Genomic DNA, 21,726 nt, shown 5'->3' on the forward strand with positions numbered 1-21,726 from the left:
GCACTTCGAGGGCGGAACCAAGAATCAGTTCTCAGATTGCAGGCTCGAACCGTGCGAAGTGATTCTAGAGAGAATGCAGATTACTGAGCATGTGTAGGCGGCTTCCTCTTTCCATTTGAGTAAGTGCAGTCAGCCCTCACCATTAATGTAGTGCAAGGATTAGCCACCAATCGTCAGAGCCTGCAAAAACCCCTTTTCGGAAGAGAGCGGCTCCACTTGGGAGCTCTAAGGGCAGCCAACCCTATTGGAGCTTGTATAAATTCCTGCCTTGCTTGCAAAGTACAAGCACATTTTAAGCCAGGTCTGGAATACACAGTGGGTGTGGGGCAGGTGAGTGTGGCTTCTTACTTACTTGCAGGATGATTTGCACTTAATTAAAAGGGCTGCTGATTGAGGATCTTTTCTTAAAGCTTTCTGTGGTTTTACAAACTGAACCTGTGCAGTTAGTTACAAGCAAGCACTACTGAATCCAATGATGCTTAGTCCCAGGAAACTGCATCGAATTGCATCCTAATCCTAATAACTTTTTGCATTATGTTCTATATTGGTGTTTGTGTTACAATAATCCATCAAGATCAACACATTTGTCTGCCATTTTTTGACTTTTCCTGGGATGTCTTGCTATCGGGGCTGTTGTGATGAGCTGCTGTACTTAACAGTTTACCACTACACTTGCTGGACTGTGATCAAGTTGCTCATTTGTAGAAAGCACTCTGCACATACCCAGAAGCACTCTTCATTACTATTCCCTAGTACATGCTTTAGTGTTGAGTCCTGCCAAGCATGGCATCATTTGTGAGAGATAGACATACAGCGTTGTGTGCTGTTGTTATGTGAATAAGATGAGCAGCTGTGTAGCCCAAACAATCCCTGATATGGTCAGGAAGGACTATTTATATCTCCAGAACGGCTTGCTTGTGGGGCAGGGGAAAGGGGTCCTGCAGTGCCCTTTAGTGCCTGCAGGAGGCAGCGTTGCCAAGGGAATAAGGGCAAAGTCCTGGTTCCAGAACTTATTGAGAAGAACTACATTTCAGGAAACACAATGTGAGAGGAGAGAGACCAAACTGTTCAGTGCAGCCAGGTACCCAGAATGAAGACGCCTGAGCTAATGTTCTCTGCAGGAAAAGGTTGAAAAGATTGCTGGATGCCATCCAAGCACCAATACAAATATGGAACAGGAACACAAATAGTCTTTTGTACCTGAAGCTGGGTGATTACATGGTCCTGGGAGAGGAAGGACTTTGTGGGATAAGATTATTATTTCTTTTTTTAGCAGGACCCATTAGGGGACCAGCTTGACTCACGGGGCCTTCTAGTCTGCAGCAATCCTAGGAATCATCTGCACTTCCATTTGTGCTATGCTTTCAAGGCATAGGCCTGTGGTATCTAAGCCTATGTCGGAGCAGGGGTTTTTTGTCTGGCCACTTTCCCTGGGAAAACCCTCTGTTTACCTACCACTGAACTGGAGCAAACTGCATGGATTGCTGTTTGTTAGGATTTAGCAGTAAACTGGGTTTACTTGGGGAAAGTGGTGGGACAAACTAAAACCCCCTTCAGATCCAGACCTAGAAATTACAAGGATGAGCAAGGATCAGATAATGTGCCTAGATAACGTGGCACAGATGAAAGTTTGGATGAGCCCCTATTCTCTGAACCAACAGAACCCTGCTAATATCTGAGAAAGAAAGAAAAAAGCTAGAAACCCTTCCCATGCCCCACCTTTGCAGCACACAAATGAGATTCCCAGGATTTTAATTTCCTGCTGATAAATTGCATTTAGCGCACACAAGTCCTCTGTACAACCAGCTGGTTTTATTTAGTTCATATAGCAAGAAAACAGGTCAGGAAGAATCTGGAGGCTTCTGGGATGGTTCACAATCTCTGAAGTGCTGGGGGAAAGCGGATGCTGCCGATGGGAGGACTGCACAGCCCCTCTGCGTCCTTGGAGTGGAGGCATTTCAGCGATGGCTGCACAAAATGGTTAGCCTGCAAGGAGATGGGACCCACCTGCCCAAGAAATGGATTCAGCCCTGGAGCACAGTAGGGAACTCTTGCCAGGAAAGGTATGACAGAATGACATTGGCGAGAGCCAAAGGGGCAATGAGAGAAGGACTCCCTATTGCATCTTAGGGGGGACAGGACAGGATATCCCTACAGCGCCATTGCAGGGCTTAATTTGCTTTCCCCAGTCATCTCTCCAGGACAATGGCCCTGGACCATACTTTGCAATGACAGAGAGTTTCTTTTTTAGGGGGAACTGTACAGGAGGCAGGGGGAGGCAGGAGCTCAGATCACATCAAGGCGTGCAAAAGACTGGTCCATGCCCAGGCTGTTCTCCACAAAGACCTCGTACTTCCCAGCATCCGCCGGCGACACCTTTTTGATGGTGAGAGTTGTTGAGTCACTGCCGATGTTATAGTATATGCTGCAGGGAAGGGAAAGTTGGAAATCTCAAGTCAGGGCCCTTAGAGGCAGCTGGTGTTGGGACACAAAGCAGAAGCTGCTAAACTGACCCATGGACCGCTGGCAGTCCATCAATTCCATTTGGGTGAGGCTGACAAACTGGGCTGCAGAACCAGCAAATATACAGCCTTGCACTTGATTTATTTTATTTTATTTTTGACAATGGAGGTCAAGGCTGTTTTAACCTGGGCTGGACTTATCAAAAAGAAGGGCCCATGATTTTTATATTATGGCACTGGAACAGTCTACTAATTCTGTCCCCCATAACAAAATACTAATTAAAAACACCTTTCTTGATGGCTTGAACTAAAGTCTGTTTTTAAAATGCAGTGCTGGCTTTGAGAATGGTACTGATGCTGCAGTGGGGGAAAAAGTTTGCTGAGGGGCTGCAAAACTGAAGAATTTCAGAATGACTGCAATTATAGATGCTGATCTTTCTCTCACTTCCTCCCCATTAACTACTAGGCAAGGAAGCCCTGATCTTGATGCTTTTAGCTCTGCCAGGTCAGTTCCATCCTGGTCCAACACAAATGAGAACACAGGAATCAACAGGACTTGTGTTAAATGAAGAAATCACACTTATCCTGACCATCACCGAAAACTCAACACACGTGTCCTTTGATTCCTACACATTAAGGTCCTCTATAATAACCAGAAGAACTACATGCTTCCTTCTTCTTTCTTTCAAAAAAGAAAGCTTATGTTATCGCGTTCCCCATGCAAGAATTCAAGCTATTGCATCAGCCCTGTTGATTTGAACATGAACTAGTAGCGTTTATGGAATCAGGAAAGAAAGGGGTGGGGGACCTGGTTCTTGGGCTCCCCTTGCTGCCCACCTGCCCAAGCAGTGTTGGTGCTATGAAGCTTATTACACCAGTGGTGAATTTCACTCACCGATCATCCTCTTCAATATCCTCGCCATCCTTGGCCCAGCCAACATCAGGTGCGGGCTCCCCACTGATGTGGGCTGTCAGGTTGACTGTGCTGCCTTTCTTGGCTTTTGTGCTGTCTGGGCCCTTCTGAATCTTGGCAGGCACTGCAGAGGGAGAGAGCAGGTGAGATCAGAAGAAGGGCCCTTCCTTAGCCATCTTTTGCCAAGGGGACTTGTAGCAGAATCCTCTGCTAGGGCATGAGGACCTAATGCTGGGGCTGCGAGTTTTGTTATGGTGCTGTGTCCTGTTCCAGGTGTTCTAGAATTTCTATCAGATGGCCACGGAATATCTTCCAGTTATTTACTTGGCAAACCCTGTTGCACCATAGGTATACTTTGGCAAACGAGGTAAAGAAATAAATTCCTACAAAGGAGCTCTCCAGGTACCAGGTTCACTGTAGAACAGAAGTTGAGAGTCAGAACAATTTCTTGTTATGCAGGTTTTTGTATACTGTGCAGGGATACAGACTTTTCAGTTTCCCCAGCTGCTGTGTAGGGGTTTAGGGACTGGGGGGGGGGGAGCAGTACACATTCGTTTGCAGGGATTAGATTCATTGAATAATCACACACAAAAAGCAACCCCTATTTCTGACTAACGCATCTCTTCCCAACCCATGCCTAGAGGCAGTAGGTGTTGTGAAAGGAGACTGCCTTCTTGGGCCCCAGTCTCGGGGATTAGCCTCCTTTCCTGATGACTGACTAAACTATCCTGAGTTGCCATCAGAGGGTTCCCCCTGCCTTTCTTCTCTTCCTTCAGGTCTGGCATCATAGCTAGGTAAGGCCACGATGAGATCTAGAAGGGAGGAAGAAGGCTACGTCTTGGCCGAGGCATGGCTAAAGTTAGAAGGGGCTTGGCTTTCTCTACGCAAGATGCAAGGCTATGAATAGAAATGGGCAGGGAATGGGGGGGGGGGCGATGACTTGAAGGAGCAGAGCAGAGAGTGCTATTACCTTCCCCTCCTGAGATGTGCCAAATTGAGATCTCCCCGTAATGAGGAACTTTGCAAGAATGGCTTGGCTTCCCAGGGGATGTGCGTGGCTAAGTTTAGAAGGGGTGTGTGGCTATGTAAGGAAGGGAGGCAGGCTGTATTACCTTCCACGAGGAGACGTGCCGAGTCGAAGCACTCTCCGAAGGGGTTCTTCACGGAGATGGTGTACTTGCCCAGGTCAGGAAGGCCAGCGTCACGGACCACCAAGGCGACAATGTCTGGGTCCTCAAAGACATAGCGGTACTTGGGCCCGTCCTTGAGTTCCGCACCATCTTTGGACCAGCGGATGAAGGGGTCGGGGAAGGCACTGATGCGACACTCCAGCTTGGCTGCGCTCCCCTCGATCAGCATCACGTCCGTGAGGTTCTTCAGCACCCGTGGGGGGCCCTTCTCCTTCATTTCCTTGCGGGATCTGGTAGTGGAGAGGAGGGGGTTAAGCAGCAGGCCTTTAAGGCTCCTCTTGGAGCTCCTCTCCCCCATGAATGAGGTGGCAAAGTGCTCTGCCTCTAATGGTACCCAGGGCCAAACCAGACAGAGATCGGAAGAACAGCAGGAGATAACAGCCGCCGCCGCCAGCTGTGACACAACTGGGCAGCCTGGAAGGAGCAGCCAACCCCTGACCAGCCTGCCAACCACTCAGAACCACATGTTATCAAGCTGCAGCTAATTAATCAACAATATTATGATAGTAAATGCTCTGTGGCTAAATGGGTAGAATCTGATTGACTGGGGAAATGGGACATTCCAGCAGAATTCTTCTTACTCAATCCCTCTTCTCCTCAGCTCCACAGAATTGATAAAAACAAGTAAAATCAATGAAGAAAACATAGTCATTGGCTTATATTTTGATGTTGGCGTTACCTCCTTAAACTGAATAGCTGCTGCACCCTTTTTTGTGCCAATAGTTCCAAGGCAAATGAGAGTGGTGAGCAAGAGTGGTGGGAGTTTTGGGTGCTTCCAAGGCTGTCGCTATTTTGCACACAAGAGTCAACTGCATGCCAGAAAATTCAGATTGTGCAATTGATGTGGATTTAGCTCTCTGGTGCAACAAACCCACTTCCAATAAAATAAAACCAGGTTGTTATTATTATTATTATTGTTAGGGAAGTGACAAGAAAATGTACTAGAAAGCATGGGATAACAATTCCTTGACATGGCATCATGTAACCTCCCTGCAAACAAATCAAAATGAATGCTAAATAAACAGCCAATGCCATATAAGCTGCTCACAAACCAAATCCGAATGAATCCTCAATGACGAGGTTGCTAGTAGTTCAGAAACTGGATTGAATGGAGGAGCTGAGGTGTGAACCTGATCTTCTTGCACAAAGATCACCTGGTGGTTAGACTATGGCTGTGTATTCATTATCATTTACTCTGGCTCCAGTGCGCTCCAGTGCACCGCTGGTGTTTGAAGCCCTCAGCACATGATGTTAGCCACAATTCATGTCTATCCTATAGTTTCTGGAGAAATTCTGCTGTTGGATGCATTTTCCCTCAAACCATGAGGTACCAACATGCGAGACACCCATGGCATGCACAGACGACTGTTTCATTGAATCGGAGTTTGGTGGGTGTGTTGCAGACGCAGGAAAACCAAAGAGGTAATGCACATCAGGTGAAGGCATCCCTGCATCCTCTCTGGTGTGTACAGCAATGTGCAGAAGTGCCTAGAAACGCAGCAAGGGGAAATGACTTCACTGCATTTGAAGGTGCTAATGCTTATGCCTGATCTTTATTGAGGCGATTTGTTTGTGGCAGTAGCTATATGGCAATGGGCATTCATCCTGATTTACTTCGGAGGGGTGTGTGCATCTTTCTGTTAACAATACATTAAGCCCACACTTTACAGTGTACTTCCTAACCACAAAAGACAGTTATTTTAAAAAGTGGGTATGTTGTGCTACAGCAACATAGCACTGTCATTGTGTAAACTTCTGTGTGTGCCTCAATCCTTCCTGCAAGATGCTGACTGTGTTGAGGCCACCTGAGTCAGGGCTCATCCAGACTTCCTTGTGTGCTATGTTTCTAGTCACGTGTACGTGCTTTAAACCTCCTTGTCTGAGCCCCCCCCCTTTTTGCTGTGGTTCTTCCCCTGTGAAAACCTGCTCTTTAGCACTAAATTGGAGCAAACAGCAATCTACGGAAACTCCAAATGGCTGGTTGTTCCAATTCAGCATTAAAGAGCAAGTTTTCCTGGAGAAATTGGGGGAGGGGGGCAAAACCCCCACAACCGCTCTCATATATGGAGCTTTAAAATGTTGACATGTGCCTAGAAAGCAGACGGCAAAAGGTAAGTGTAGATGAGCCCTAAATGTGCGGCCAGGAGTGCTACATTATAAGTATTTCAGTTAAATGGGAGAGCAAGGGAGAAACTATCCCAGTGAAGCAAGGCATCCGTCCACCTTCTTTCCATCTCCAAAGTTCCCCTTTCCCATGAAGTTTTGGAATCTTTATGCAGCCAAACTTCCCAATTCCAGACAACATTTTGGGCTGTAATAAGAACGGCAGAGTCCAAACCTGCAGGTCTCACATGTGCTGAAGTTTTGTTTCCCCCCTCATTGCTACATGCCTAAAGCCAGTCCTCTGTTGCCTTGTCTTCCAGGTCACCTGCTGCCTCCCCAAAGTCTCTGGCTGCTTCTCTCACCTCCTCCTTGGTTTTTGCCCTTCTCGCTCATCCATCTCATGACTGCCGCCTCTTGCACCCTCTTCCACTGCACAACTATATTTTGGAACCACCACAGCTTCTCAAAATACTGCTCAGGTTGCCCTTTGTGTCTTCCTGAGCACGCTCTAGCCCTTATTTATTTGCTTTATTACCCAGCGCCCAGGGAGGAGCCACAGCAATTTAAAAACTCAATATTGAAAGCAGTTTAAAACAAGTTAGAGTCACGAGAATAAGGGTGGGTTGTCAGAAACACAGAGAGACAGATAAATATTCAAAGGTCAAGGTAAAGAGGTGTCTTTTCAGAATGCGATGGGAAGTATAAAATTATGCTGTGCACACCTCTGTGGAGAGGGAACTCCAAAATTTAGGGATGCCCCACATAGAAAATGTCCTCTTCCAGGCCACCACCCCTTGAACTTCTGAGGACAGTGGAACAACCAAGGGAGCTCCCTCTGATGATTTTACCACCAAGCAAGGTCAGGGCTCTTTTACCCTTCCACTTGTGCTGGGCCAAGTTTTCTGCTTGCCTTGCTCCTTTTTGAGGGAAAAGCTTAAGTGATATATTAAGTGCTCTTAAGTGATATAACCCAGCAGCGGGGGTGGGGGGGCAGCAGAACAAGAGGAAGTGTGAATAGTGTATGCAGATGGGGTGGAGATGTTATGGGTTTGAGCCCCTCTGCACAGCCATACCACATACTACTGGAGACATAATCAGTCTTGAAGTTCAGTTCTACAAGTTCTCCTGCTCTGAACACTACTGGACACTACTATTACTACTACTACTACCACCAATAATAATAATAATACTTGGATTTTTTACCCATCCTTTACCATAGGGTGCGTTGCAACAATATGAACATGCAAGATGAAAACCAGTTAAAACGATTTACCACCAGAAGAGCAGGGTGGACCCATTCTTGGGTGTCAAAAGCAGGGACAAAAGAGGTGCATTTTCAGCCCAGCCCTGATCACAGTCCCGTCCTCCCACCTGCTATCCCCCTCACCTGTGCCCACGATAGGAAGCCTGGATGCGGATGGCAGCATTCTGCACCTGAGGGTCATTTATGTCCAGGGAAAATCCTGCAGGGGGAGGGGCTGCAGCACCTGCTGCTGGTTTCTTGGGTGCAGCTTTTGACATCTATGGGGAGATGAAGGAGTAGCAGGTTCAGTATTGGGGGCGGGGGAGAGAGGGAGAGAAACAGGCTCCTACATAGCACAGAGTCCAACCCTCTTCCTTCCTGCTTCCACCCAACGCCAGTACCACTCTAACATGAGACACATCAACCATGTCAAGAGGACCCATGCTGTCTTGCTCCATGTATACAACAGCAAAGACACCTCAGTGAGTGTCATCTTCACTCTTCCAGGGCAAATCAGTCCAGACCCACTGAAGTGGGATGAGAGTAAAGTTGTGCTTTCGCCCACACCCTCATTATTCTATCTCCAGTTTTAGACACACCCTGGTGAGGGTCACAGCATAGAGTTGGAAGAGACCATGACAGTCATCTTGTCCAACCCCTGCAATGAAGGGATCTTTTGCCCAATGTGGGGCTCAAACCAAGGACCCTGAGATTAAGAGTCTCCTGCTCTACCAACTGAGCCATGGAAGAGGTTGTCCAGTTGGTGAGCAGCTGAGCCGTTCTGTTTTGATCCATGTCTTTCATGGAAGGCTGAGGCACCTCAGACAAGGAGAGTTAAGAGGCAGCTCTCCCAATCCCCAAGCCGTGCCCCGAGGTAGGGTGTTGTTGGAGCATGTGGTAGGGCTGGGACAGGGCAAGAGTTCTCAGGGGCCCCCTTCTCTGCTGATGAGCTTGAGCTCTCTTACCGTAGACAGCACCAATGCAGCTCCGCTGTGTTGGAAAAGGCCACAGGCCCCCCATCCCACCCAAATTTATATCTCTGCAGGGGAGAAGCCAGGTCTGCCCATGCCCACAGCTGCATTCCTGCCCTGACGTCTCCTTCTTTGGCCGGGGGGGTGCGTCCCCCCTGCCCAGACGGGAATCCTGGGCGCTCCCTTATATAGCCTGTTGCCAGCTACCTGTGAGAATTGGGGCTGCACTGATTGCAGCCCAGTGCTGTGTAATCACATTGACCAGCCCAGAGGGACCCAGATGGAGCAGCTGCAACCATTCCTGCCCTCTGGCTGAGAGACAGAGTGGCAGGGTGAGGCTCCACTGTCTGGGCTGTTCCCAACGCACACACTGCCTTAGGAGGACTGGAAGGGATGAGAACAGTTTGGAGTAGCAAGCAACAGGATCAGAGGATATCCCAAGAGTTGGGAAGAGCTGGAGCTTTGCTCGGATGAGCAGATATTGTATTGTCAGTACAAACTGCTCAAGTGGATCATCCACAGTCGTCACAATGAACCCCTTTGGTATACTCAAAACACCCTCATCCAGGGAGGAACAAATCTATCCATTTTAATTTCCCTCAGTTCCTCATTTCCACCATCTTAAATTCAGTTTGCCACATTTTCTGTATCAGTGCGTGAATTTGCTCTCGCACCAAATCCAACGGCATTTTAACACTTGATTCATTTCCAATTTTGGCTAACATACAATTTTTCGCTATTGTGTTTTTATATGTCATTTTTCACTGATATGTGCATTTTTCTTTACACTATCCCTGAGTATATGCATATATTTTCTCCTAACTCATAGCATTTTTGTACATCACTTTTGGGTGGAGAACCTCACCACAAAGTTCAGGGAAAGATGGCTGCGTTTTGTTTTGCATGTTGTTACAGGAAATGCAAATTAAATAGGTTTGTCTTAAAATGTAAACAGAAGCAAAATTCTCCCCCATCCCTATGACACCAGCCAGTAGTTCACCAGTCAGTAGCTGCACACATCTCCAAATCATATAATAAGGAGTGAAATTAAGCAGACTACATATGGATTCACACAGAAAAATAGGAGCGTCCACCAAAAGCAGTTATGTCCGTTGTTGGTGAACACACTCCCCAATATCTCCTGTGGAATTCTCCAGCAAAACGTTTTACCTCAGGCATGACTATCACTTTTTGATGAAATGGACTATAGTCCATGAATACTTATGCCAAAATAAAGCTCTTAATCCTTAAAATGCCCCTGGATTCGGTTGCTTTTTGCTGAGACGGATGTACCTATTTATGTATACTTCTGACACGCAGTTGTCCTACATAGCATGGAAGATATTTAGCACTTTTTTAAACGGAAGAAAAGAGGGCCTGTGAAAAGAGAATAACGGGGAGAAGTCACCTGTTTGATTTCTGCATTTCTGGTGGTAGTTACTGGCATAGGATAAAGGCCAAGGACAACTTGGAAGCCCTGGTTGTGCTGAAGCAGTTATGTGACTGTACAGTACAGCAGGAGATGCCAGTGTGGTGCTTGCCAATGCACAGGTGCCCACAGAGGCCTTCCGTGGCACTGCAGGATCCTCCTCCCCACTGAAATTAGGTTAGGAAGAAGCTTTCCATTGTCTTGGTTGTGGTGTGTGTGTGTGTGGTGCTCAAGACACTTCCTTTTCTTCTTTTATCTAAATATTTTTTTATTAAGTTTTACATAGTACATTTCAATTTAAACATATCATTCACCTTCTCCAGCTTGCAAATGTGTCCACAGGCCCCAGAATGCTGGCCAACTCTACTGCACAGAAATCTTTATGGATTTATTCAATCCACATTCCAAGTAGGCCCATTTGACCATGAGGTCCTGAAGCAGTTTAACTGCACTGACATGCTCAGGAGTAGACAGAATGCTGATTAGCCTTGTTATCCATCTTCGTTTAATTTCTGAACGGAAAGGTAGGGTATGCTATTAATTTAAATTAAAAGGTGGCACTGGTTATTATTTTTTCAACCAATAAAATAATAACGTCCCCAGAAATTGCTGCCCACTTGTTTCGCAGCAGGGACAATGATGTCACCTCTTGGGGCTCTAATCTATACCCAGGCTCTATTTGCCAATCCTCTGTGTGCCAAATAAATAAGGTTTTCCCATTCCGAGAGAAACCCACCAAATGAGCTGAGCAGAGAAAGAGGTGGGTCACACTGATTAGCATGCATGACTGAGGGCCTTTTAGGCCATTTCAATTTTTTTTGGGGGGGGGGGGGAATAGATTTCCTTTACAGTGGTACCTCAGGTTACATACGCTTCAGGTTACATACGCTTCAGGTTACAGACTCTGCTAACCCAGAAATAGTGCTTCAGGTTAAGAACTTTGCTTCAGGATAAGAACAGAAATCGGGCTCCGGTGGCGCGGCAGCAGCGGGAGGCCCCATTAGCTAAAGTGGTGCTTCAGGTTAAGAACAGTTTCAGGTTAAGTACGGACCTCCGGAACGAATTAAGTACTTAACCTGAGGTACCAGTGTATTATGCTATCAAAAGGACACAAAATAGTGAGCTAGCTTTTGAGTCCACTGGAAGAACTCATCTTCAAGCTAGACGTTGAGCAAAAGTAGTTTTTTTGTGGGGGGGATAGGAGGAGAAAAGGCAGACTTGGTATTGCAACCATAATCAGTTGGTAGAGCACGAGACTCTTCATCTCAGGGTCGTGGGTTTGAGCCCCATGTTGAGCAAAAGATTCCTGCATTGCAGGGGGTTGAACTAGATGACCCTCGTGGTCCCTTCCAGATCTGTGATTCTATGTCTGCTTTGGCCAATTATTCATTTTTGTTGTATAATCTTGAAGAGATGTGGCTATGGTGGTTATCATGAAGAGCTCCTGCAGTTCAGAATTTATCACTACACCACGGAAAGTCCCAATGCTATTAAAATGTTAGTTTATTAAAATGTTAGTTTATTAAAATACTAGTTTGACGTGCAAGACAGGAAATCTGTTTCCCTTGTTGTAGATATTGATCCTCCCTGTAGCTTCTTTTTAAAATGTTTAATTTCCTTGTTAACATGGGTTATATTATGTCCTGATTAGATCTGATCTTTAATTAAATATTTTTTTAAAAAAACACACAAAACCCTGTTTATTTCAAGATTCTTATAAAGGGTTCCACCATCATAGCATGTTTTCCACATTGCCTTTTTCTGAACACTGCTGCCTTGCTTTGGAGTTTAGGATTTATTTAACTTCTGCTATAGAGCTGCAGCAATAGCACATCTCCTCAGTTGCCTGGTTTCAAGCCTGGGAAAGCTTCTTCCATACCACTTCTGTGCAGCTACTTCTGTTTATTTCAATTGTACAATTGGCTGCCAAAGGTGGATGTGCTTTGAACCACAGCCCAGTTGTCCCTACAGCCCAGTTGTCCCGATAGGGAAAGTAGGTTGAATATGGATTATCCAGAGCAGGAGCGCAGTTGTATAAACCCAAATATTCTGCTCAATTATTATTACTATTATTGTTGTTGATGATGCCACATTTCTTATTTACTTAGCGCCATCGATAAGTGGGGTACAGAGTCCAGGTTAGGGCCCCAACTGTCTATGTTCTGTGCATAACTCAAGCACTGCTAGGAATTGTTTCTTTTTGTTTTCCAATGTATTTCTTATCAGTAAAATGATAAAATGGAGGATGAGTAACCAGGGAAAGACCATTTATTGTAAAGAGGCATGGTCAGAGTTCAAGGACACATTCCAGCCAGACAAGAAAGATGAGGTGAATGGCCTAAGGGGAGTGGTCTGAGGAGGGGCAGATAGGGAGACCTGAAGGATTGCATTCAACCCCCAGACATGAGGTTCTCCACAGCTGGCCAATGCCATAAAGAAAGTGATAGTCTTTAAGGTGCCACAAGACTGCAACAGACTCGCATGGCCACATCTTTGGACTGCCGATTGGCTACAATATCTGATTGATTATGCATTTCCCTTCACGTTTAACCTGATAAAAGAATTTGAATTATGCTTTAGGACTTGTATTCTAGTCTCACAGCTTCTGCATAGCTACTTTGGTACTCGCTAGTATGATGTCTGTTTTAAAAGAGAAACCTGAAGGACGTACAGTAGTAGCTCGAGTGTCCCTGGGGAGTTAGTGAGGTGTCAAGTGCACTACAGTTTCCAGAATGGCATCCATCCCGGAATGTGAGAGAATGTTCTAACAGCAGCAACCTGGGCTTGGGAGAAGGATCTCCAATTTCTTATCCCAGTAGTTTGGGGTTTCTCTCTCTCTCTCTCTCTCTCTCTCTCTCTCTCTCTCTCTCTCTCACACACACACACACACACACACGTTGTTGCGAGGAAACGAACAAGCAGTTCTGACCTCAGTACTGCAACATAAATTACAACAGAACCCAGGAAGCTGTCTTATACAGAGTCAGACCACTGGTCAGTCTATGTAACTCAGGATTCAATGTGTTGACCAGCAGCGGTTGTGGCTCTCCAGGGTTTGAGGCAGGAGTCTTTTCCAGACCTACACCTCCCTGCTTCCCTAGCAGTAATAAATAAATAAATGCAATAATGAATTAAAGAACTTACAAATGTGCTGCCCTTTCAGCAAACTCTGAATCAGCTGCCTGAGAGGAAGTTTCGCTCGGCCTACCAGTACAGCCATCCCTGACTCTAGCACCGGTGAGTCAGTCAGTGAAAACTGAAGGCGTCGATTCCCCCCCCCCTTTGCCAGGGAGGGGACTTTATCTATCTTTTAGGGCAGTGCCTATTCAGTCAGGAATCTTTCTATCCCCATCTGAGGTTTATGCTGAATTTCTAGGGGCAGAGTAGAAGCTGCAGACAGATGTGTCAGGGATAGGTGGGGAAAATGGCGCCCCTCATATTGTTGTTGTTGGATGTGGGAGCTGGAGGCCAATTGGTCAGGAGTGATGGGAGTTGTAGTCCAGCAATATCTGGGACGGACGGAGGGAGGGAGGGGGGGAGAGAGAGAGCCTTCTCCTTTTCTTTAGAGAAAGGAATGGAGCTAATTAACTGGGTGAGGGTTGAGGTTTTTTTATATATTTACACACACACACACACACACACACACACACACACACACACTCCTTTCTCCAAAGAAAGGAGAAGGGGCTCTTTATCTACTCCCACTCCCTTGTGAACAGCTAAGAAGGAAGGCTTTGGAAAAAAACCCTTACAAAGCTGAGCGCTGCTGAAGTGCTTCAGGAGAGAATTGTTAATGCTTCTCTTGCTGCCCATGCTGGGGAGGAGGGTGTTAAGGTTAAGCAGCGCTTTGCTGATGCTTCATCTCGGATGATTGATATCCCTTCACTCCTTGTTTATTTTAAAATATGGCTTCTGGTAGTACTAGATCAGATGCAAAGTGTGTGTTTTGTGTGGCAGGCTTGAAGCTTGTCTGCTCAGCGGCAGACATTAAAATATAAATTGTAACGTGGAACAAGGCATGTCTTAGGATGTGTACACACTCCCACAACCTTAGTGGCAGCAAGGTTGCCTCTCACTTTGAGTGAAAGATGTGGCTGGCAGTGAGACTAGGTTGCCCAGGGGGTTGTAGGATGGATGTCTTTTCGGAAGGTGCCTCTCATATTTAGGTTGAGGTCACCTACTTGGATTGCTTCCCCTTCAGAGGAGGAGAGGAATTTGTTTAGTGTTTTCTTTTTGAACTCCAGTTGTTTTGTGTTTGGGGCATATATGGAGCCAATTGTCAGTTTAGTTTTGGCATCTAGTAGCCCTTTAGCAAAAATGAATCTGCCTTTTTTGTCTTTTAGCACTGTTGTGACTTGGAAATTTAGGTCTCTACTAAGTATTATGGCTATTCTGCGGGCCTTTCCTGAGCGAGGTGCCACCCATGACTGAAGTGGGATTTGCTCAGGAGTTTGCTTCCTTTGGGTGGGGGTTGTGTATTTCCTGTAGGAAGGTATTGTGTGGTTTCATGGTGTTTACATACAAGGTGATGCATTTTCTTTTAACAGGGTTTCCCAATCCCCTCACATTTAGTGTAATTGCTTTTAAACTAGCCATTTGGTATGTTTATTTTTTAGGATGATTTCCTGCCAACCTGTCTGGGTTGTCCTGCATCTCTCACCTTATACAGTGGTGCCTCGCAAGACGAAATTAATCCATTCCGCGAGTCTCTTCGTCTTGCGGTTTTTTCGTCTTGCAAAGCACGGCTATTAGCGGCTTAGCGGCTATTAACAGCTTAGCGGCTATTAACGGCTTAGCGGCTTTAAGAAAAAGGAAACAAACTCGCAAGAACTCGCAAGACGTTTCGTCTTGCGAAGCAAGCCCAAAGGGAAATTCGTCTTGCGGAACGACTCAAAAAACAGAAAACTCTTTTGTCTTGCGCGTTTTTCATCTTGCGAGGCATTCGTCTTGCGAGGTACCACTGTATTGTCTATCGAACCTAGTGTGCTGACATATAGTTTGGTGGGTGGGGTTAGAGTTAGGGGTGAGCTGAAGATTGGGGGGGGGGGTAGGTTATAGAAAGTAGCATACAAGCAGTTATATAGGTGTTTGGGGTTGCTTGGACCATTTGGCTCCCAGCCAGTTGGTCCTGTGTCTCAGCTGGCATGGAGGTCCTTCTTTGAAAACAGACCATCTTCCCTTTCGCTTGCAATAGGGGTGGGTCAGTGAGACGGTGTCAAGCGCCTTTGTGGCACTTGTGTTGGGCATAAGGTTTTTAAACAATGTTGTCAGTATTGTTAACATTATTGGTTTGTTGGGGTATTAGGATAGGGATGTGAATATTGGCATGCTTCTTAAAGAGTGCTACAGTGCTATAACACTAATTTTAAAAATAAAAGGGGTGAAATATTTCTAGTCACCACCATTTTAGCAATGTGCTTTACCCCCTAATTATACACTTCCAATCTTCACTTCTGGTCCAAAACAAACATGAAACACTTTCATAGCAATCATGGGCGATCACACTTTAATGAAGAAGTGCTTAGCGCTAAATAAATAACTGATTTTTATTTTATTTTTTTAAGAATCACTCAGGTTTCTTCTTCAAATGGCCACTTAGGTGAATTAGATCTTTCCTCCCCCTCCCCCTCCCCCACCCAGCAGCTCTGTCACACCCACTGGTGTGGATGGAACATAGCAGGATGAACATACAGAAAAGTGCAATATCCCTGATAGTGTGCAAAGTTCAACTGCAATTCCTCTTGTACCTTACAGTGGAAGAGCAATGATTTATTAGCGCTAGGAAGCCACCCATCTGGAAGCAGTCTTGGTTTGCTTTGCTTGCTCCATGCCACAGGGAAACGAGCATCTTCACAATCAAAACACACTGGGGCATGGGGTGAAAAGACTGAGATGGGGAACCATGGTCATGGATTCACACAGCCAAGGTGGGGGTGGTTAGGTAGGTCTGCTTCATTTGGTAGGTCTGCTTTCAACTCTGCGCCAATGGTACATTCTCTTCCATTCCCTACCCATACGAAATCCAGGTTTGTCCCTCCTGGGTTGCCCTAAGGCGCAGCTGTGAAAACTTGTAGACTCTCAGTTTCAAAATGGCCTCCACCCTTCTCAGTGGGGTATGTCAGATCTGGTTTGCTATGGACACTGCACAGGTAAAGAGCAGAGAAACAAATGGCCACTACCCCCACCCCAAGACTCAGAACCCACCCTGTTGTCCTCTTCAACCCACCCACCACCAGAAGCCATGTAAGGTCACATGTGTGCCTGACTGCAAAAGGAGAAGGTGCCTATGTTTGGAGGACCTCTGCCTGTCTCTGTGCCATCGTGAGTGTTCTGTAGGTGCCAGAAGGGGCTATGGCAAAAGAGCACTGAAAGAGAGGAGGGTTCATGTAGGGAAATGTATGAGGGGGCGGTGTATCTGAAGCATGTCCTAGATTCAGAAAGGCATGCAGGGAGAGAAGGCATCTATCTTCTGCACTTGTTCTGAAGCTTAAGGTAGGACGGGGCTGCGTGTATCTGTGTCAGAAAAACACAAGGAAGGCAGCAAGAAAGAAGAGGCATTGTGGGGTGGTAGGTATGTAAACAGGGAAAAACTGGTGAGTGCCTCACATGATTGGCTTCTTCTGTATACCCAAGCAGAGGTGAGTGGAGAGGAACCGCAGGGAAAGTACCATCAGCACCTCCACTCCCAGCCCCTGCCTTGGGGACCAGAAACCTCCATTATACTCCCTATGGGGCATATGTTGGCTATACAGGTGGGGGGTTGGAGTTTTCCATTGCTGAAATGCCTTCTCTGCAATACTTCCGGGTTGATCCTTCATTGTCATCTTCCCAGCTCAGCTTGGCATGTAAGGAAGAGATGCCCCATTGCTCAGTGGCTGCAGCCGGCATGTTTTGCATCTGCTGTTAAGTCAATGGGAGCGCTTGGTTGCACCTGACCTACGCAGGGTACAGACGCAGCCCTTGAGGCACAATACAGGAAGGGCCCTTTGCATCCCCACGGGGAGGAGGAGTTTATTTAGACAAGGAAACGTCAAGGCTTTCTCCTCCCCCCTTGACCTTGGCCTGGGAACAGCATGGCTTCATGGCCCACTGCGCTTCATACCTCCCTGAACCCAACCCCATGGCAGCGAATCTTGTCAATCTGCCATTTTCAGCCCCCAGGCTCCCTCTCTCTGGGCCAGGACTGGTAGGTAGAGCGAAGAACAGCGGCCAGTGCTGACGACTCTTCTTGATCCATGAGGTATATCAACAAGTCCCACCCTGGCTGGCTGGGTGGGTGCTTGGCCCATCACGCCCCCTGCTGGAATGTTCTGTGGCTCCTCCGGCAGGGCAGGCGGCTAGGGCATGTGGCTGCTGGCGCCATGGTAGGAGCGCAGTAAGACCTTGTGCTTGGTGGCCACCTCGTTACGCTGCCGCTGGTGCTCCACCAAGAACTCTTTCAGGCGGCTGGTGGTGAAGGTGAGGGTCTGCCGACGCAGCTTCATCAGGTAGGCGTCCTGGAGCCAAGGGTTAGCAAAGCAGTCCTTGAGAGCTGGGCGGCTCCTGCAAGGCCAAGGGATATTAGGATGAGGCTGCCTTTTCCCTCCCCAGCCCTCCCCAGACCCAGAAGAACAAGGACTAAGTAGGAACATGACTGGAGGAATGAGCTGTGGATAACATATAGGAAGCTGCCTTATCCTGAGCTGGGCCATTGCTTCATCTAGCTCAGGAGCAGCAGCCCTTCCCAGCCCTACCCCGACACTCAGGTGACTGAACCTGGGAGTTTTTGCGGGCTAATCAGCCTCATATAGGCAATGTGCATAAGTCTAATTAATGCCTTAAGGGGTTAAGATCATAGAGTAAGCTGTCCTGCCAGGCTTAGCTCACCTTGAGAGGAACTGGGCATTCAAGCCTTTGTTCTCCTTCAGTCCACATGAGAAGAGGCTAACCTGGTTGCTCCAGCTTAGCTAAATGGCTCTCACAAGCCACTCTTGACTTCTACCTATACCAATAATTTAGGAACCATCACCACTATAACGAAGCCAAGTTTTACTGCCTGTGCAGTTTTCTGAAGCACATGATTCTGACCGTTGAAGAGTTTATATGTAAACCATTTTTAACATACCAAATGTGGTCTTTTTCTATGTTAGGGGAAGAGGGAAACTTTGGAACTCACTTTAAAGGATGCACATTTTAAAGTTCTAACAGCCTATCTTGGCACGCCTTAATTTGCTGCGTGTTTTGTGATTTTAAATCTCTGCTGGGGTTCAAACCTAGATCTTGACAACCAGGAATTCTCCCTTTTGTACCTATATTTTCTTAAGCTAATGGTTTTTGCATGCAGAATATAAGCACGAGCTCCATCACTGGGCAACAGTCCTTCCCCAAACATGGCCACACCAGACTTTGTAGCAGAAAAGTTGGGGACTGAGGACATAGCTCAGGACTCTCATCTCCTAGAACAGCCCATTCTCACTCACCAGGAGTCCTGCATACCTGGGAGTACGCCATGTTGAGCACAGTGGAATTTACTTCCAGGCACACATGCCTAGGGTTGCATGGTCAGTTTGCTTTAGAGACTGAGTGCAGTCCTACCTAGCTTCCTCTGGTTTGGAATTACAAGTCCTAGTATTGTTAGTCCAGATGGACTGCAACTCCCACCATCCCACCATCCCTGACCACTGGCTACTTAGGCTAGGGCTGATGGGAGCCGGATGTTCCCCATCCCTGGTACAGATGCTTTAAACATGAAGGGTGATGGTGATCTCAGGGATGCTGGACTCAGACTGCATTCTGCTACTCCTGAAAAGATCTACTCTGGAATTTCTCAACCTCAGCAGCTCATTTAGCTCTCAGGACTTTATTACTGAACTCCAGACTAATCCAAGACTAAGCAGTACCTGCTTTTTTGACACAGGGGCTATGGCCATAGCACCATTCCCATGGCTCAAATGCCACCAGAGAGAGAAACCTCCGTAATCTGAGTCTTGCCTTGAAGCTCCCCCAGATTCTAGGTCTGTCTTTTCCACGGCTCTTTACAAAGGCAACTTTTCCTCGCCACCCATCCCATGGCGTTGCCTCCAAGGGCTTTCACCCTTCTTTCACTCACCATGGATGGGCAGAGAGAACCTTGCGGATGAAGAGTGCAGCACTCTGGGAGACGTTGGGGTACAACTTGAAGGCATCATAACGCCCTGCCAGGATCCTGCTCTCTACTTCCAAGGGATCCATTTCAAAGAATGGGGAGCGTCCGCTGAGCCTGACAAGCAAAATAGAAGATAAAAGTGCAGGGCACACACATGCACAATATCACTCGTCCATCAAACCAGCACTCCCAGCAGTTTTTATGGAGAAGTTTTTATGGTGCATCAGAGATATATGACTGCAGGCAGGAGTCTAGGATAATCCTGTCCTTCAAGTGAATCTGGTCAGGTGAGTCAGAAAAGGCGGCTCTGGACATCCATTTCTAATTCCACCTCTTGTCCCCTGCTTGTCAGATTCCCACATTCACCCTCTTCAGCCATACTTACATGATGTATATGAGGACTCCCAAGCCCCAGATATCAGCTGCCGAACCAATGGGATCCCCCTTCACCATTTCTGGAGCTGCAAAGGAAACAGTGAAGGATCATCTCTTTCCCTGCACAGAAGCTACACCACTTTACCCTGGCCTTTGACAGTTAAAGGTTTTTTTGTTTAACCTATACTGTGCTGCTTTTATTTGGAACTCTTTTACTCAGGGGTGGACGGTGGGGTGGGGGAGAAATGTTTACCTGGCCTCCTGATAGGTCAGTCACTACTGCTTATTTGGAGAGGTGAGCTGGCTGCGAATTTGGCACAGCAAAAAACACACTGGCAGAGCCACTCTGGTCTCCTGTTGGTGTGTTTGCACCACGCCAGTGTCCCTCCCACCCCCCTTTTCCCTCCTGGTAAACAGCAGTGGATCACAGGCCAGAAAGTCAGGTAGGTGTCTCTGCCCCTCCATGCCACCTCACTGCTGGTTTTATTTGTGTTTTTTTTAATAGTTGTATAAACTGCCTTACTTGCTTTTATAACTGTATGATTATATTTTTATAAGCTTTCCTGGGACCTTATGGTGAATGGTGGGCAAGAAATCTTATACAAAAATAAATAAATAAATAAATTGCCATAATGAGCCCAGAGGGGCTTCTGTTTGTTGTGCTAGAGAGACCCACTGGATTAAGTTTATTGATCCTCTGCCACTCTATGGTTAAGATGCAAGTGAATCATCTGTGGTCTAGCCTGGGAGGTGAACAAAACTGTGTAAAGTGAACAGCTCTAAGCCTGGAGCAGCAAATCACACACACACACACACACACACACACACAACACACAAAACCTAGTAGTAAAGTGTCTGGGGAAAGCTCAGTTGCCTAGAGCATGGTGCTGATAATGCCAAGGTTGCAGGTTCGATTCCTGTATGGGACAGCTGCATATTCCTGCATTGCAGGGGGCTGGACCAGATGATACTTAGGGTCCCTTCCAACTCTATGATTTAAAGTTCTGTCCTCATCTCCTAGTGTGAGTCCTGCAAAATGGGAGGGAGGAATTCCCCCATTTCTGCCATCTCCACTCTTTGGTGCTAGTCTCTTTGTCAATTAAATAGTATGCAACTCCAACCCTTTAGCCACATGTTTACCTCAGCCTATAGGTACCATGTATGTTCATTCCATGGCATACTTACTCCACAAGCAGTTTGCCTTGCCCAAAAAATCTCACATACATCCTCCCCTACCCAATCTTCTGGTATGCCAGTTCCATAAAGATACTCACCCATGTACTCCAGTGTGCCAACACGACGCCCCAGCTGGCGCAACACCAGTGGGTTGTAGGTCTGGGCACTGCCAAAGTCAATAATTTTTAATGTGTTTGTGGGGCTGACAATGATGTTATCAGGCTTCAGGTCGAGATGAATGATGCGTCGTCCATGCAGATATTCTAGTCCTTGGAGGATCTGTGTTACGTACCCCACCACATCATCCTCTGAGTAACGGAACCTGTAGAGTAAAGCATGTCATTGAAAGGATAGAGCGAAGGACACAAGAACCCTTCCCTTGCACTTGTACTGGTACAATTAAACAACAATATGGTACCATTACTCCTAAATAAGCACACTGGTGACTTTATGTTATACACAGTGCAAATCCATGATTATATTTTCTATTTTTAAAAAACAGCTTATACATCTATTTTTGTTTCTGTTTCATGCATTTGTTGAACTGATCTTTTCTTTAAAAACTTTTCCCTGTCTGTACAACCCCATTCAAGGCCCACCTATGATGTCTTTTGCTGACAGTGGTCGGAAGTTAAAATTTTAACCCCACCCCAACCTCATACTTGTGTGTTGCTGTGTGACAACGGGGGACATTAAATGATCAACGACTGATCAGTATGTTATTTTCTTGTTTTCATTTT

General features: G+C 46.6%; 2 protein-coding genes across 6 annotated transcripts in view; both read right to left on the reverse strand.

The window, feature by feature from the left end:
• Positions 1 to 1,792: 1,792 nt before the first annotated feature.
• On the reverse strand, positions 1,793 to 13,557 carry SPEGNB (SPEG neighbor). 2 transcript variants are annotated; one of them, XM_083474481.1, is made up of 5 exons: positions 13,456 to 13,557; positions 8,056 to 8,189; positions 4,488 to 4,795; positions 3,358 to 3,499; positions 1,793 to 2,425 (listed from the first exon to the last, which is right to left on the reverse strand). In XM_083474481.1, exons 2-5 carry the CDS (start codon positions 8,187 to 8,189, stop codon positions 2,287 to 2,289), a joined length of 723 nt encoding a protein of 240 aa, XP_083330607.1. In that variant the 5' UTR covers positions 13,456 to 13,557; the 3' UTR covers positions 1,793 to 2,286. The 2 variants fall into 2 exon arrangements, with proteins under 2 accessions (XP_083330607.1, XP_083330606.1); XM_083474480.1 differs by lacking the exon at positions 13,456 to 13,557 and adding an exon at positions 8,877 to 8,987.
• Positions 13,558 to 15,843: 2,286 nt separating this feature from the next.
• The window catches only part of SPEG (striated muscle enriched protein kinase), a 101,183-nt gene continuing 95,300 nt past the window's right edge, over positions 15,844 to 21,726 (reverse strand). For all 4 annotated transcript variants that reach the window (XM_083471269.1, XM_083471270.1, XM_083471272.1 and 1 more), the window contains 4 exons: positions 21,085 to 21,308; positions 19,821 to 19,896; positions 19,400 to 19,549; positions 15,844 to 17,853 (listed from right to left, as the gene is read on the reverse strand). In XM_083471269.1, the coding sequence (XP_083327395.1) occupies positions 17,649 to 17,853; positions 19,400 to 19,549; positions 19,821 to 19,896; positions 21,085 to 21,308 (655 nt within the window). In that variant the 3' untranslated portion in view covers positions 15,844 to 17,648. The remainder of the gene's footprint in view (positions 17,854 to 19,399; positions 19,550 to 19,820; positions 19,897 to 21,084; positions 21,309 to 21,726) is intronic.

This window comes from Podarcis liolepis (genome assembly GCF_965112155.1).
Source record: "Podarcis liolepis genome assembly, chromosome: 1".
NCBI lineage: Eukaryota > Metazoa > Chordata > Lepidosauria > Squamata > Lacertidae > Podarcis > Podarcis liolepis.